The following is a 17335-nucleotide window of genomic DNA, read 5'->3' on the forward strand; positions in this document are numbered from 1 at the left end:
GGTGGTCACTTTGTGGCCTGTTAGCCTCAGTTAAAGGTTAATAACTCCTACGTGTGTGTGTGTGTGTGTGTGTAGACTGCACTCAGGTTCAACTCTGGCCTTAATTAATATGTGAGCCTCTCGTACATGAGGACCTGCCCTGTGTCATTAGTTAATAGTAGTGCACTGCTTGAGCACATGTCTGCTGTACTGCCGGCCATTGAGCACTAAGGGAAGACTGTTTTATAGACCTCACCAAGCCACAGTCACATCAGCAGTGCATTTTTACAGTTAAACCATCCCTCTTAGCAGGCACAAACAGCATCTGCTGCCATTTTTCTCTTCTTTCGGCACTGGGAGTAATTTTATATATATATATATATATATATATATATATATATATATATATATATATATATATATATATATATATATATATATATATATATATATATATATATATTGTAGTGACAGTACTTTGTTGTTTTTGATAGCTGGAAGCATAAGCAAATAATCCAAAATGTTATATTACTGAACATTTAGCAAGGAATGTAAAGAACTTTGTAAATGATGGTTGATCTTTTTGGCGGAATTCTGTGCATACCTATTAGGCAGCAAAGTGTAGATATGGCTAAAATTGTCATTTAAAAAAGGTTAAACTCTTAGAATAATTATTTAGCCTGAAGAATTTTAGCTCTGGGATGCTTCCTTGTTATACACCTTGCATTTTTTCTTGTCTCTTCTTGTGTACACGTCAAAAGTGTGCACTTTTCTGGCTTGTGTGTGGTGGTATTACACAAATCTCTCTATGAAGACTGTTGGGAAGTTCTCCTTTAAGCTGCTTATACTCACTGGGAAAGACCTGCAATAACAGATTGAAGTATTTAGGATGGATGAATTGCGGAGGAATCTGTAAAAAATTAGTCCACCAGGGACCAGTATTTTCAAACAAACATTACCTGTGACTTAAGCTACAATTCATAATCATATTGTTTTCTTTTTCGTTTTGTTGCATAAAAGACTAAATTATTGCATAATTGATCTTTTGTCATTCTAGGTATCAGTAAAAATATATCTTAACTTTCTCCATTACCCATGGGCAGTATTTGCTGTTGGATTTCTGTTTTATTGCTTTTATAGGTCAGGTGAGGTTATGTGATGGTCTCAGTGAGGTGAGGATGAAGGGCAGACACAGTATGGCCATGTGGACAGCAGGGTTGCTTATTTTTTTTACTGAGTGGTCCAGGAAGGTCAGTCTGCACGTCTGCCAATTCACTGTGGCATCGGTCTGATACTCTCACAGACTCGCAGATTGAGGGAGAGGGTGAGAGAAAACGTCTCTGATGACGTTTGAAAATATGGCTTGTGAATTCCATCCACATTTACTTTCTAGACATCTTCTTTGGGTTTGAAATCTTCCAACTTTCCAAAGCTGGACCAGTCAAATATCTAATGCATTCTTTGAATAAGGAGTGGGCAGGACATAGATTGTGTAATTCTTTTAATGAGGTTTGGCCTTTGGCAAGAAATCAGATATTTAACTTCACCAAACATTAGCTCAGTTCCAAGTCCTATTGAGCTGCCTGCCTAGCATTTTGAAGCATCATTGAAAGCATCTTTTTCTGCCTTCTAAGATACCTCATTTTGCCATATTTAAGGCAAGTATGGTAATCCTTAAATAAATGCATTGCCACAAGCACAATGGAAAAAAAGATAATCCAACAAGGTGGACGAAATTTACATTCAAAACTTAATCGAGTCAACAAGAACAACAAATACTTTATTAGAAATTATTGTGTGTACAGTGCATGCTTTTGCATATTTTAGCTTAGCAACATGCTAATGTAAAACTCAATGGAATCAGTTGCAAGTTGAGTCATTGTGCAGAGTGCTATTTGTATGTGTTGCCCATGTAGAGTGCCCAAATCAGTCACTTATGGGGTTCCATTTCAATTAGGATGCTGTCTATGTAGGTAGTAAGACAGCATGGCAGCTCACTGGGTTTTTGGAACAGACCCTTTGATTAAATATTTAAGTTTCTGCTTGATTTTGTCCATTTTGACCCAACTCACTTGTCCTAACCTCCATTTACTGAGTGACGTCCACTTTTTATTAGCAACATCTTAATCAAAAAGCTCTTAATTTAAGCCAGTAAAACTGGGCAAGAAATGAGAGTTTGGTCGAGATGGGATTCTGGCAGAGATGAAGCAGCCAACCTTAGAAGGAATGATAGGCAAACATTCTTGGGGCGGCCTCAGAGGCGATTTGGGTAACCGGGGGTGACCTGGCTTCCCTATACACCGGATCATTTGGGGATTTACCCTGGTCAGTTATTCAAAGCTCACTAAACCTGCTTGAAGAGCCTCTTCTCTAGACAATGAGCAGACAGGGAGGGGGGTTGGTTTGGGTTGGTTTATGTAGTGTCTGTCTCTCTGCTCTGTTTTGCCAGAAGTCTGTAGAGCCACAGGCTGTTGTCCCCTCAGTAAGATGGTTTCTGCTGCAGTCTGGCACCTTTAGGAATGGCATAACATGGCTAGTATGAGTCTCAGATCTTACATTTCTAGCAAATGTGGCTGTCTGCTCACTTGGAGTGCTGTCTTTTTAAAAGATTGATTATTATTATTATCATAATGTTTTTTTACAATATTAACATGTTAAGTGTTTTATGATGACATAATGTGACTGTATAACCCATTCATTTGTAAACACTGTTAATGTATTTGTTCTCACTCTGAAATTACTTTTTACACTGTTTAACAACAGTTGTTGCAGCTGCCGTGTGGTGATAAATGGCACACAAAGAATGCTAAGTCTCAGACTGTATTAGAGTCTGGCTAGTGTAAGCAAACCTCAATTTTAGCATCTGGCATGGCTTTCTGAGAACTGTGCTCTATGTTGGTACTCTTCTCTTCCTGCTGGGATCACTGCCTGGTGCACACCGCTGTGAGCCAGCCCTGCCACCATAATGCCTGCTGACATAGTCCCAACACACAGCCATGCCACCGAAATGGTCATTGCCACAGACCCAGCATAGAGCTACTGTAGCCTACTGCCAATTTAACACTCAACACAACCCTTTCTGGAGCAGGTGTCTGGCAATGCGAATAGGACTAAATGAGGGAAGGGAGACAGATGAAAGGAAAACGGAGACTGAGAGAGGCGTTTTAATACAGGGAATGAAAGAGAAATGTGATTAATGCTGATTTACTGGTGAGTAGGGATGCATGGTATCATTTGTTAGAGAAACTTTTTGGTACTCGCTGCTGGTCTTTGTTAATGTTGTAATGTACGGTGGGACATATGATTTGAGGACAGCATGACTGTGTTAAACAAAATATATACAATATATATATACAAATATGAATATTCATTATATAATAAAAAATGAATATAAATAATAAAACATGTTTTTTTTTTCTTTTCATATCCTGCGCCTGCGCAATTGTCTACTTGCACAACAGGAGCTTCACACGGATGCAAATTAATTGTTGTTACATATACATTTTGTTCTGCATCTAGTGTTTTGTTATACAGAGTATATAGTGTGTATGCTCAATATTGTTTTTTTCTTACTGAAGCATTTTGAGTATATGAGCTCAATATTGGACCAAAATCAGTGCATGCCTACTGATGAGAGGGATCACGATACAGTAAATGCTGTGCATTAATATGACAACACAGCCCCGTGGGTAGTGGTGGAGGCGATGATGTTTATGGGAGAAATCGTGTAGCTGTATTCAGCTAGGTGAGAGATATTGTGCGCTGCCGGAAGGTACCGTGTTGATTAGGTTGTTTTTCCTTGAGTTTACTGGTTGAATGGTTGAATTGCAGGCAGGAGAGCTCTAGTCTTTGTTACGTGTGGGAGGCATGCTAGGCGGGGAACATCAGTTGAAAATTGGCAGGCGGCGTCTGGCTGTAACCTGTCATATGAGCTCTAAGTTGGTCTTTTGTGAGAAAATAGCAGTTGCCAGCATGCAGAGGTAGTGATTTAGCTGGCCGATAAGCTCTCTGTAATGGCAGGGTAGAATGATTCTCATTGAAGTAGGTGGGTGATTCCAGCCTCCCGCTCCAATCCTGCTGGGACGGCTTTCACGCCTGTCGCAGAGAGGTGAGAAGCGTTCTCTTTGAAACAGACCCCTTTGATATATTTACACAAACGCGATTTTCTCACTGTAATTGTGTGTTTGAACTTGGAAGGGAAAGTGCGTCAGGTGCCGCTGGGATATTGAATAACTTAAAGCCTTTTCCTGGAAGAACTCCAGTTAGGATACAGTAATGCATTAAGGGTCCATGAATTTTATTCTGAAATGGTTATTAATACAGGCAGTTAAATGACTAATGTCACTCCAATACATATAAAAATTGTCATTTACTCAGTTATTGTTGTTGTTCCAAACCTGTTTGACTTTGTCTTCCTTAGACCACAAATGGAGATGTTACGTTGAATATTCACACTGCCTATTTGCAAACATATCTCAACTTAAAAAAAAACTTAAAAAAACTTAAAAAAGAAGCAACATAAAGCAAAAAAAAAAAAAAACATAACTTTGTGTGAGGAACTGACTGAAATTACACTGGCTGTTCCCCTCCACCTTTGTTTTGAACATGTACATTCTACTAAACATCTCCTTTTTTGTTTCACAGAATAAATAAACTCATACAGGTTTGGATTGACATAAAGGGTGAGTAAATTATTTTTAGGTGAACTATCCCTAAAGTGCAATCTGTGGTAAATAAGACTGAGGCACGTGTGTGTGTGCGTGTGCGTGCGTGTGCGTGTGTGTGTGTGTGTGTGTGTGTGTGTGTGTGTGTGTGTGTGTGTGTGTGTGTGTGTGTGTGTGTGTGTGTGTGTGTGTGTGTGTGTGTGTGTGTGTGTGTGTGTGTGTGTGTGTGTGTGTGTGTGTGTGTGTGTGTGTTGTAGTGTTCTTCAGGAGCTTGTGTGCTCGTTTACATTCCCCCAGCAATAAAGGCGCTGGAGACAGCTGAGCAGTCTTCATAGTCATTACTGGCTGATCGATTTAGAGAGGAAAGAGCCAAGACAGACGTCTGTCTCTCTGCACCAGACTCAGAGAGAGAGAGATATTCTGGACTCTTGACACCACCCTCTCTGTTCAAATAGCCGTAGCAGTTTTTTTTTTTTTTTACTCATCTACTGTCTGTGAAGTAGATTTAGAGAAGAAAGAGGGGTATTGTTCCAGGTATGAACTTGTCTTAGGGGAAAGAGAATATTTTATAAGGTCCCTTGCAGAATCTGTTTGATGGCAATGGAAGACTAGAGGTGCAGCACCACATTGAAACAGTTCCTGGCTTTTGTTCTTGTTCTGTCAGCGTGTGATTGTTTTTTAGAGAATATTTTTTTCCCCTACTTGTTCTCTATGTGCAGCTCTGAGTCATTCTATGAAACAGGCACCTTTTTCATGTTAGAATGGTGAATTTTAAAGTACATTGTATGATTTTAAATATTCTTTCAGACAAAGAATGTCTTTTAGTTCTAATAAATTGCATTGTACCACCTCAAGTTCAAATATTATTTTGAGATATTCTGAACTTGTGACATTGGCAGTGTGATGAGGTGAAACATTTCAAACTGTTCTCCCTGCATATCCTCCTTATTATATTTACAAAAATGTTTTAGTAAAATACATTTGCAATTTATTTTTAACAAATATGCTTACATTTACAAAACACTTCATAGCAGTTGTTTGTGTTTTTAGTGCACTTGATCAGATGTTGTGGACACAAATGGTACTCTTGTCATGGAATGACTCAGCTAGTAGCGAGTATCTATCTAAATAGTGTCAGTTGGAAAGTATGAGGACTGTTTGTATGAAGAGCACTTAAATGCAGCACTACTGTTTCAGCCGTATGCAGCATGTAAAATGGATTAGACCAGAATCTGGCTAGGTGCCAGCTGCTGCCATCCTGAACCGACTCCATCACCATGGTGAGAGGCTTGTTTTGTCACCCCTCTCAGGAGTAAAGTGCTGCCAGGACACATCACAGGCATGATTCACCAACCTCAGCACTGATTCTCATCTCCCATTTCTTGCTCTTTCTCTCCGTCCTTCATCATCCTCCCTTCACGAGAGGGGACGACAGGTCTTCTGTAGTAGGATCACTGCTTAAAGTGCACTGCAGATGAAAAGCATATGATCCTATGAGAAGCACACTGACAAGCTATTATAGAGGATCCCAAGCATGCTTGTACCTGTACTGTGATTATAGTGACCTCTAGTGGCAAAGACATGAACTGATTAAGATATTGCAACACTTTTGGCACCACTATAACCATTGCTTGTACTGGGGGTTGACATTTGAACAATCCCCTTACCTTAAAAATATGGAAATTTGAACATAAATGATACCTCAAATTGTGCGACTTATGGAGAGATTTGCATGTGACAATACTTTTCTAAGTGATCAGCCTTATGATTTACACTAAAACTCATGAAAAATTCCATAGACTTGGATTAAAGGAGGAACCAGATGAGATTGTTGGACTTGGATCACCAAGAAAACCCTTGCAACCACAATGCAACACATTGAAAAAACAGTCAGAACTCTTCAAACTACATGACATCCAGTCTAGAATCATGGCGAGGAGTTTTGCTCCTGCTAAATAGCAATCTGAAGATAGAATAAAGAAGATTGCTGTTCAGCTAAAAGGTGATTTGTCTCTCTTCCAAAGATCCTTCCTGATCTCTCTTTCTCTTTGTTTGTCTCTTTTTCTCCAGCACTCCTGTCGTCCTGGTGCGAGGAGCTGGGGCGGCTACTCTTGTTGCGACATCAGAAGAATCGTCAGAGTGATCCACAGGGCAAAGTACCCTTGCAACCACCCATGAACTCTATGAAGCCCTCGCTCTCGCATGGGTCAGTACCCAGACAAAACTCTGCTCTACTGCTAACCCGATGCTTACTGATGCTGTTCTAAGCACTTTTGAAAACTCACAGTAGTCTCAGCCCTTCTGCTTTCTCAGAATTTCCTCTCGAAATAGTCCTAGTGCAGTCATCCAGCAAAGAATTGTTTGTTTTTATGTGGCATATGATCTTGAAGACTAGGCTTTTCCTAGAAGTCATTGACCAAGCTTTAAATAACAGCCATGTAAACATGATGACATCTCCACAAAGCTTTGTTCTCGCAATGTTCCAAACAACAGCAGATAAAAACATGAAAACGTAACATTACTGTCTAGGTAGATCAACTAGTGTTTGATATATTGCCAGAGAAAATGTTACCGTACTGGAGAGGGAAATTTTAACAGAACATTTTGTGCTCTAGGGCTGGTGATTGGCCTCTTTTGCAAACATTACTGCTTCACTTTCATGGAAAAACAAATGTTCTGAAGTCAGGAAGGGGATGTGTTGGAGTCAACCTTTTCTCAATGTGTGTTTTAATGCCACTGATCTCACATTAGTATTTGAACACTGTTTTGTAGTGATGGGTCCTTTCCATATGACAGCGTTCCCTGGCAACAAAACACTAACCAGGCCCCGGGCTCGCTGTCAGTGGTTACAACAGTGTGGGGGGTTACCAATACGTCACAAAGTCAGGTGAGTCACACATATAGTGTCACTGTATGAAAACAGTAACATTGATAGTGATAACATTGATCTATTAACAAATGTTGCTTTTGATCTAGGTATTGGGTAACCCCATGGCCAATACCAACAATCCCATGAACCCTGGAGGCAATGCACTAGGGTCGGGTATGTCAGCCAACAACCCAGGGATCAACTCACCTCAGTTCCCTGGCCAACAACAACAGTTTTCATCCAAAGGGGGATCTAACCAGGCCTACATGCAGCAAAGCATGTATGGGCGTCCAGGGCACCCGGGAGGAGGCGGCTTTGGTGCAAGGTAATGTTTCAAGACGTTTCAAGCATTAGAGAGGCCGTTCCAGACAGGATGATGGGAAGTTGTTTGACAGAGTTGCTTTGCATCACTCTGGGAGATTCAATAAGCTATAGAAGTCTCTCCCATTAGTGATACTTGACACAAGGTTTTAAAGCCAAGCCGACACTCAGTTCAAGGATGTTTTTCTCGAAAAGGGATGATATCACCTTCTTGTTGTGCCAAGTGCAAATCCAGGAAAGATTTATGTGGTGTTCCAACAAGTTTTATTCCATTAAATAGACATTTCTGTCTCTGTCAGTTGTGATATAGACGTTTATGTGATGTTTATTCCTTCTACTCAGTTACCCGGGCGGGCCGAATGCGCCAGGTGGTATAGGAATGCCCCCTCATACACGACCACCTTCGGATTTCACCCAACCTGCTGCTGCTGCCGCCGCCGCTGCTGTCGCTGCTGCGGCCGCCACGGCAACAGCTACTGCCACAGCAACCGTAGCTGCCCTGCAAGAGACCAACAAAGACATGAACCAGTACAACCAGGTCGGTCCCTCTCTGGTTTTGGCTTCTTATCCTGGATTTCTAAATAAGTCCACTTGTTCATCTGAAATGCCTCTGGCCTTCTCCACAGGTCTGCTCCTCTTTCCAGATGGGGCCGACGCAAGGCTACAACAGCCAATTCATGAACCAGCCAGGGCCCCGCGGCCCCCCGTCCATGGCAGGAGGCATGAACCCAGCTGGTATGGGTGGTGGCATGAATAGCTCCAACATGAGTGGCCCTCCGATGGGTATGAACCAGCCCAGAGGCCCAGGGATGGGACCATTCGGTGGCCATGGGCAAAGGATGCCCCAACAGGGTTACCCTGGACCCAGACCTCAGTCTATGCCCATGCAGGGCACTAAGAGGCCCTATCCAGGAGAGGTAAATCCATCATTGGCTCATCAATGGACTTTCAGCAGACATTCTGTATTCGCTATTTGTGTTGGTGAACTAAGTTTTTTTTGTTGTTGTTGTTTTTTCACAGCCTAATTATGGAGGCCAGCAGTTTGGACCCAATGGCCAGTTTCCCAACCAGCAAGGGCAGTACCCTAACCCAAATGCTTCCAGAGCTCTTCCATCACCCAATTACCCTGGGCAGAGGATGCCAGGACAACAGAGCTCTGGCCAGTACCCCCCAGCAGGGGTAGCCATGGGCCAATACTATAAGGTAAATTCATATTGGTTGGATTTTACAGTGTTAGTAGACACAATTTTCTTGAGGTAATTGTTTAATAATAATTTTTTTTGAAAGGCCACATTTTGTTTAAATTTGCAATAAAAGAAAGCAGCGACAAATCTTTTCTTCAGTATTGTGATGTACATCCAAGTGTAACGGATTAATGAAAAAAAAAATTGTAGTGCAGGAAATGGGTTCTATGCATTCAGTTGTTGATTAGATTTTGATATGTGGGCATTGCACAGTTTAACTGGAGTAAACGATTGGAGAAGTCTGGTATACGTTACCAGAGAAGAGTCTGTCGTTTTTATCAAAATATTGAGTTGATTAAAAATTATGAGGTAAAACAAAATTGTTAAAAATGTTCACAATAATATCTATAATCTGCATTTACAAAATAGGGTGAATTTTCATTGAGTTCTTTAATAAAAAAAATTATTTAGGATTTAATATTAATATCTTTTATTATATTTTTGTCTGGTTCTCGCTGTGAAAATTGCCATTGAAACTGTCATGGAAAACAAAGTTTTAGTACTGTTGTTTGCCTGACTGTTTATTTTTGCTTGTTAGGAGACTAGAAATAGAATATTAATAGCAGCTATCTTGCTTTTAACTCTCTATGCTCTTTCCTATTTCAGCAAGAGCCATTTAATGGTCAAAACACCAATTTCTCTGGAGGTGGTTATGGGTATAATCAAGGAAATGGGGTAGGTTTTTGTGTTTACAAACACAAATATGTGTAATCATCTTCCATTTGTACTTTGTAATATGTACAGATCTGCTCTATATTTAGCGATTGTGCTCAGTAACTGTATGTCTCTTTGGCTAAAGCCTCCTCGGCAGGTGGTGAACTATCCACACTCACCGGTTCCTGGGAACCCCACGCCACCCATGACTCCAGGAAGTAGTATCCCTCCATACTTGTCGCCTAATCAGGATGTCAAGCCCCCGTTTCCTCCTGACATGAAGCCAAGCATGACATCTCTGCCTCCGCCTCCAAGTGAGTCCCGCAAAGAAACCACACGCACAACCGTAATTTTGCATTGATCTCTGCTCTGTCTGTATTACAAGCTCGGTCACAGTCTATCAGAATAAACCCCTGAGAACCCTTTGATCCGCCACCTGCAGCTGAGTAGAGAAAAAGTCCCATTGCACATTTGTCTGAGATTCATGCATTTTTCACATCCACTCAGAGCTCATTCATAATATATGTGCTTCGGTGGGAAAGGGTGATACTAGGTGAAGTGAAAGCCAAACTTGAAAGCATTGATACTGTAGTCTACATGGAATGACTATGAATCCATCTAATCTTAATATTTGTTCCCATAGCCAACCCCAATGAGGAGCTTCGCCTGACGTTCCCCGTGAGGGATGGAGTGGTGCTGGAGCCCTTCAGATTAGAGCACAACCTGGCCGTCAGTAACCACGTCTTCCATCTGCGCCCCTCCGTCCACCAGACGCTCATGTGGAGGTATGTGATGTGTGCATGTTACTGCCATAAACTGTTCAGGTTCTTCACAATGGCAACCTTACATTTTTAAGCATTTTTCTGTCGTTATTTACACACCGTCATGTTGTTCCAAACCCGTATGATTTTCTTTCTGCCATGGAATACAAAAGAAGTTGTTTAGCAGACCGTTCACACTGCTCTTTTCAATAAAAAAACAGAAATTTTTAAAAATTTTAGTGGAAACTATGATATTAAACTATAATTCCTTTTTTTTCAGAATTAAGATAGCATTTGAGTCTACTGGTGAAGTTCTTTTTTTTTTTTTTGTCATGTTTTAGAGTTTCTGTTCAGTTTCTGGTCACCATTCTTGTTCATTAAATGGAAAATAGCAGTGTTGGAACATTTTGGGTAAACTTTTCCATTAACACTAGAACCTTCTCTTTATGTCCTACAGATCTGATCTGGAGCTGCAGTTTAAGTGCTACCATCACGAGGACCGACAAATGAACACCAATTGGCCTGCATCCGTCCAAGTCAGCGTCAACGCCACCCCCCTCACTATTGAGAGAGGCGACAATAAGACATCCCACAAACCCCTGCACCTAAAGCATGTGTGTCAGCCAGGGAGAAACACCATCCAGATTACGGTCACAGCCTGCTGTTGTGTGAGTATTCCACTGCTGCCCTTCAATAATGTATAGTCTGTCATTTAACAGCCATGTCAGAGAGCTGTTATACAGCATGTGATACGAAATCAGATAACACTGATTTGAAGCAGCTTCTGTTCTCTGCCTTCCCACTACATTTGCTGGTATCAGTTTTATGCTTCCCTGTCTGTAAGCTGAACGGTACAGATAGTGTATCACGTGAAGGATATTCTGTGGTGAAGACGCTTGCTATCGAGTTGTTACATGTTCGGGGTCTTGTTGCAGTCGCACTTGTTCGTGCTGCAGCTGGTCCACAGGCCGTCGGTGAGATCTGTCCTGCAGGGGCTCCTGAAGAAGAGGCTCCTTCCTGCCGAACACTGCATTACCAAAAGTAAGTAGATGCTGCATTCTTTGGAATCCTCTGATGTCTGTCACTCTCTGTTATCATCTTAATCAACCCCTAATCTTTGCAATGTCTCTTGTCTGTTTTTCTGCAGTTAAAAGAAACTTCAGTAGTGTAGCAGCGTCCTCTGGGAATGCCACACTAAATGGAGAGGATGGAGTAGAGCAGACAGCCATCAAAGTGTCCCTGAAGTGTCCAATCACATTCCGACGGATCCAGCTCCCTGCCCGGGGACATGACTGTAAACATGTGCAGGTAGGCATTGCTGAAGTGTGTGTCTTCATGTTCTTAATCATGTTCTAAATCTTTTTTAATAAAACAAAATCTAGACATCTGAAGATTTCCTGAATTCAAATAATATAAGACAGTGACTCCCAGATTTTTTTTGTGAGCCAAACCTCTTTGACAAAACATCTGAAACTTTACAGTTTGTAAGAGTGACAACTGCATTTAAATGTGGGAGTGAGTCCCCTAAAATTATAGTTCCATGTGAGTACTCCTGAAACTGTGATGATTGACACCGTGGTAACCATAGCAACGTTCTGGTGTCTCTCGTATTTGGTATCCGCTATTCTGACCAAAAAACAAAAGCAAAGTTGTCGGAGGTGTCGTGTTTTTTGCTTATGCTTGGAAAGGCTGCTTCAGAGTGTGTGCTCTTTCAGTGTTGCCATGTCCACTTATTATAAGCATTTTTGAGCTTTTAGTTTAGGCTTGGCTCATAAATCAAATTAAGTTTACAGAGTTATTTAAGCGAGCAGGTGAGGGTCACGATATTTAGTTTGCTGTTTTTCTAGCAAGATCTGGCAACACAAATGAGTCAAGGCCCGTACTGCTTTCCTTGTGATTGCACTGTGCATAAAGAAGAGAGAAACATCTCTGATGCACGTTAAAATACGTCATTAACATTTAGTTCTGTTCGGTTCTGTACACACTGCATAGAATTTTTGAAAATGTGTCTGTCACTCCCATAATTACTGAACTGTTTGTGTACAGAACAGGATTAAGCACTAAAAGGTGAACTGACAACCGAATTTAGCCATATTTTAATCATTTTTAAGTTCAATAATTTAATTTATTGCCCTTTTATGCTTTTTTGAATATTACATTTCATGTCATGTGTAATATAGCTGTTTATGAATATAAAATTTTATACAAAATTTTTAAGGATTAAAGGACAAATCTTTTTTTTTTCCCCAATAATTTCTGTACTGTTGAAATGAGCCATAATCCATTCCAGTCTTCCTGTTATATACCTACGTAACAATAGTCCTATTCAGACGGGATGAATTTTCTAAACGATATTTGAGTTACAATTCTTATCATCTTTGATTTCATGGGACTAATATCTCTCTGTTTATTACAGAGATGGGAGTGTGTGTTTTCTAGATGTGGGCGTTACAGAAGGTCTTCTGCTGTTCTTTCGTGCATCATGTATGGCGTATATATATTTTTTAATGAATTACTTATTGATGTAACTTTATTTATAGTAATAAGTAACTTTATATAAATTTATTATTAAAACCCTATTTAAATAAACTTCAGAAGAGTTTATAGAAGTGGCTGTTTATAATAAGCCCACATAAGTAAGCAGAGACATCTAGACAAGTATCTAACCTGACACTGATAAAAATGGGTTTTCACAGTTTCTGTGATTTGGCTCTATTTAAAAATTGTATCAATTTATTTTTATCATTTTATCGCATACAATCCATATTGAAATTAAAGCATGCAAAAGATTGGTGTCAAACTGTAGCTCAAGTAGGTCAAAAAACACATGAGCAAAAGCGTTAGTATAATACAGTATCGGTAATCGCAAAGATTTGCATTCGGACAGGATTAGATTTCTCAGAGGACCCTTGAGTTGCTAAAAAAACGTAGATAATTTGCCCTGGAATTTTTACTGAGGTTATGTGAGAAAAACACTGACATGGCAGATTCGGACAGGATTAAAATCACAAAGTATGCCTGTGAAACACAAATTTCTAGTCCTATCCGAATAGGGCTAATGTAACAAATTTGCATAATGCCCACCTATGGTCTTCATTGGCAAATGATGTCTACTTTGACCCGCCCTCTGTACTTGTAGCTGAGCCCTGGAAAGGTCTGATTCATGTTGTCATGTCGAGAAGATGCTGTTTTCAGTGCTGCAATTCCACTTTTCATTCACTTCAAAAGGATGAGGACTCACGCTGGAATTGATATGTAAAAATGACAACATCGTGTGTATCAAGTGCTGAGGAAGCATTCAGAGCTGAAATTCAGATATGGTTATAGGCATTTTGTTTCCGACACGCGCTGTAAGCGGTAGACCAATCTCAACAGACTGGGCCATCAGAGCAGAGTAGGCTTATGGAAAAGATGGGTTTAGAGAGACTGAATATTCGAATGAATCATTTGTGATGTGCAGTGTATATTATGAGAAAATTAAAATGATTTTTGACATTGGAAGCATGTTGTAGGAGACCTTTAAGTTGGCATAATAGGGGCACTTTAAGTTAATGTTTGTTCACATGTTAATTCACATCTTCATGGTTATTTGATTTTTTTTTAGTAATAGTTTGATTTTGATTTGTATTTATTTAAAAGTTATTTTATAATTTTTTTAATTTTTATGAAATTTAGTGAGGTTTATAATTGCAAGTATAACGTGTATTAACATTGCGTAAGTAAAATAAACATTTAAAAGGAAAATTATTTTTAATATCTTATGTTGTTTTCCTTATTGGGTAAATTTTTCTTGTTTTGGATGTTTTTACTACAAAATGATAAAAATAATGACAATAATTCTTTTTTACATATTTATGTAAATGTGTTTTGGGATTTCCTAGTGGAAATTGTGTGAAATCAAATTGTGCAAAATACCCACGATCCCATGCCACTACAATTCAGGCCCTGAATAAAATTGTGGCTTTATATATGTTTATCTGTTGTTTTACATTGATTGAATTTTCATTTGAGTTAATTTTCTTTTGCAGTGCTTTGACTTGGAGTCTTATCTGCAGCTGAACTGTGAGAGAGGAACGTGGAGATGTCCTGTATGCAAGTACGTGGCAAACCACAACAAGAATTGTTTTGGGCAGCCAAATAAATGTGATACGCTGTTCCTCTTGGCTGCGTGTTTTATATGTTTCTGTCTGTCCCCAGTAAAACAGCATTATTGGAAGGGCTAGAGGTGGATCAGTACATGTGGGGAATTCTCAATGCGATTCAAAAGTAAGTTTATTACTCACACATTGGGTCCCACAATTTTTTAGTGACATTGAGTCCTATTAAATCCACTTGAGATTCGATTGTTAAATTATAAACATTCTGTTATTCAAGGTCTTGAATGTTGTTCCATTCTTGCAGTTCGGAGTTTGAAGAGGTCACCATCGACCCTACGTGTAGTTGGAGGCCGGTGGCCATAAAGTCAGACATTCATATAAAGGAGGACCCAGATGGCCCTCTAGCCAAGCGTTTTAAAACCATGAGTCCCAGTCAAATGATCATGCCTAATGTGATGGATATGATTGCCCAGCTGGGTCCCGGCCCTTCACCTTACACCCCCCTTCCCCCTCAGCATGGAGGAAACAATGGTGAATATGGGGGCCAAGGTAGAGGTCAGCACCCGATCAGACTTTCTGCTCTTTCCTCTCTGTCCGTCTCATAAACTAGTCCTTAGTGTGTTACAAGCTTCATTGTTTAGGTACGCTTAATTTTTTCCCTTCAATCGTAACAGTCAGAAGAACTTACGCCTGCAAGCTTTTAACAGGCTGATTTGCCTTCCAAGCTGTCTAAATCTCTCTAGTTCTTTGTCTTTGCGCTTCTGAGGTCATCGCTCCTCATTGCTGTTTCTCTGTTTTGTGCATCAGGCAATAGTTACCAGGGCCATGGAAACTTTGACTTCTCCCACAGTAACTCTGGTGGCGGAGCTCCCATGAATGACTTCATGCATGGACCCCAGCTCTCACATCCACCAGACGTGCCCAACAGCCTCATGGCTCCTGACAAGCCTCTCGCCCACGGCATGCCCGACTCGGTAAATCACTTCAAGCAACAAGCACCGATGTTTAAGACATGTTTTACCACATTGTTTTGTATTAAACCTGGGGACAAAAGTTAAAGACTCCATCTCAGTCTCTTATATTAGTCAAGCATCCAACAATATTAGAGTAAAAATTATTTGTCTTCGTTAAAAGGAGTAAGAAGGATTTATCCACCCAACAACTAGTTGTTTAGTGAGTGGACTTGAATTTCCATTTATTTTTAGCTGCAGTTCTGTGATGTCTAAGGGATGAATTTGCAACTTCTTAGAATTTTATCATGCTGACAGCATGCTATTTATCCCATTTAAAGCATCACTGCTACGGCTATCAAAACACTGCTTGTGTAACAAATCCATAACCTTCAAAAATACATTTTGAAAATTACTGTAGACTTTGTCTGCTTGCTCTTCTGTTCACTGTTCACACAGTTACCATTGTGACTGTTAATATTAAAGGCATAGTTCACCCAAAAATTTAAATTCTGTCATTATTTACTCACTCTCAAGTTGTTCCAAACCTGTATGAATTTATTTCTTCTGCTGAACACAAAAGAATATATTTTGAAGAATGTCGATAACTAAACAGTTGATGGGCCCTAATGACTTCCATAGTATTTTTTACCCATACTATGGAAATTAGAGTTGCCCCACAACTGTTTGGTTGCCCATATTCTTCAGCAGAAAAAAGAAATTCATACGGGTTTGGAACAACTTGAGGGTGAGTAAATGATGACAGAATTTTCATTTTTGTGTGAACTATCCTTTTAACATGAGGCAAGTCCCACATTCGTAACATAAATAGTCTGAACCTTATTCAGCTTTAAACATACAAAAATATATAATTCTCTGTTTTGTGTGTTGATTTCAAACTCAAAAGAAAAAAGCCCCCCAAAATACCTAAATTAACCATTTCCTCTTAGTATTAGCTAAATGTATACTTAGGTTTTGCACAGTCAAACACAGTATTTCAAAGTGTACTCCATTTGATTTCAGTGTGTGTGAACCGCAAACACAGGTGGGCAGCACATGCATACTAGAAAGTTTCATCCTTATCTAGTGCCTGCACTATGAGTGATAAAAATGTTCTTAAATAGTTTAACTTTCACCAAACATCTTTGACAATCCACTGACTAGTTGAATATGAAAATATGGCATTTTGCGAATCATCTCAGTTTAATTGAAGGTGTATGTGCTCTGGAATCATCTGCATGGCACTTGTCTTGCTCTCTGTCTGTCTATGGCTGCCACTCAAGCTCTCTCAGTCTCATCGCTCCTCTTTCCTCCCTCCGCAGATGCCCCATCCCGTGAGCGCTGATCAATCCCATGCTTCCATGCAGCCAGGCATGCACGCATCCCCCCACCCCAACAGCCAATCAGCTCAGCCATTGCATCACAGCGGCCCCCCATCCTCCCAGCCCCCACGCCAGCCCCCACCCCCACAGCAGCCAGGCCAAAACAGTCACCCACATGCCGACATGACCTTCAACCCTGCCGCTGATGGGCAGGCAGGTGGCCAGGGACCTGCAGACATGCCCGAGCCTTCTCTGGATGTGAGTATCCACAGCAATGGTTGTTTATTTTAGGCTTCTTTCATTTCTGGAGTCATGTGCTACTAACATTATTTGCACAATCATGTTAGCTTCACGCTTTTCCCATGGTCCAAAGTGTTTCCAATAAGATCTGATTGAAGGAATATTCAGATTCAGTACAAGTTAAGCTCAATCTACAGCATTTTGAGGCATAATGTTGATTACCGCAAAAATGTA

General features: G+C 40.3%; 1 protein-coding gene across 16 annotated transcripts in view; it reads left to right on the top strand.

The window, feature by feature from the left end:
• zmiz1a (zinc finger, MIZ-type containing 1a) overlaps window positions 1-17335 on the top strand; it is a 165709-nt gene that overhangs the window by 141103 nt on the left and 7271 nt on the right. For 11 of the 16 annotated variants that reach the window (XM_067386429.1, XM_067386428.1, XM_067386424.1 and 8 more), the window contains 17 exons: window positions 6714-6849; window positions 7416-7530; window positions 7620-7837; window positions 8176-8371; window positions 8460-8750; window positions 8854-9036; window positions 9684-9752; window positions 9877-10045; window positions 10375-10516; window positions 10950-11160; window positions 11428-11533; window positions 11640-11800; window positions 14521-14588; window positions 14690-14758; window positions 14894-15144; window positions 15397-15563; window positions 16862-17119. In XM_067386429.1, coding sequence (XP_067242530.1) covers window positions 6714-6849; window positions 7416-7530; window positions 7620-7837; window positions 8176-8371; window positions 8460-8750; window positions 8854-9036; window positions 9684-9752; window positions 9877-10045; window positions 10375-10516; window positions 10950-11160; window positions 11428-11533; window positions 11640-11800; window positions 14521-14588; window positions 14690-14758; window positions 14894-15144; window positions 15397-15563; window positions 16862-17119 — 2810 coding nt within the window. Of the gene's footprint in view, window positions 1-657; window positions 4088-4623; window positions 4662-6713; window positions 6850-7415; window positions 7531-7619; window positions 7838-8175; window positions 8372-8459; window positions 8751-8853; window positions 9037-9683; window positions 9753-9876; window positions 10046-10374; window positions 10517-10949; window positions 11161-11427; window positions 11534-11639; window positions 11801-14520; window positions 14589-14689; window positions 14759-14893; window positions 15145-15396; window positions 15564-16861; window positions 17120-17335 lie in introns of those variants that run through there. The other 5 variants (XM_067386432.1, XM_067386436.1, XM_067386437.1 and 2 more) reach the window with 4 other exon arrangements.

This window comes from Chanodichthys erythropterus, chromosome 5, assembly GCF_024489055.1.
Source record: "Chanodichthys erythropterus isolate Z2021 chromosome 5, ASM2448905v1, whole genome shotgun sequence".
Taxonomy (NCBI): domain Eukaryota; kingdom Metazoa; phylum Chordata; class Actinopteri; order Cypriniformes; family Xenocyprididae; genus Chanodichthys; species Chanodichthys erythropterus.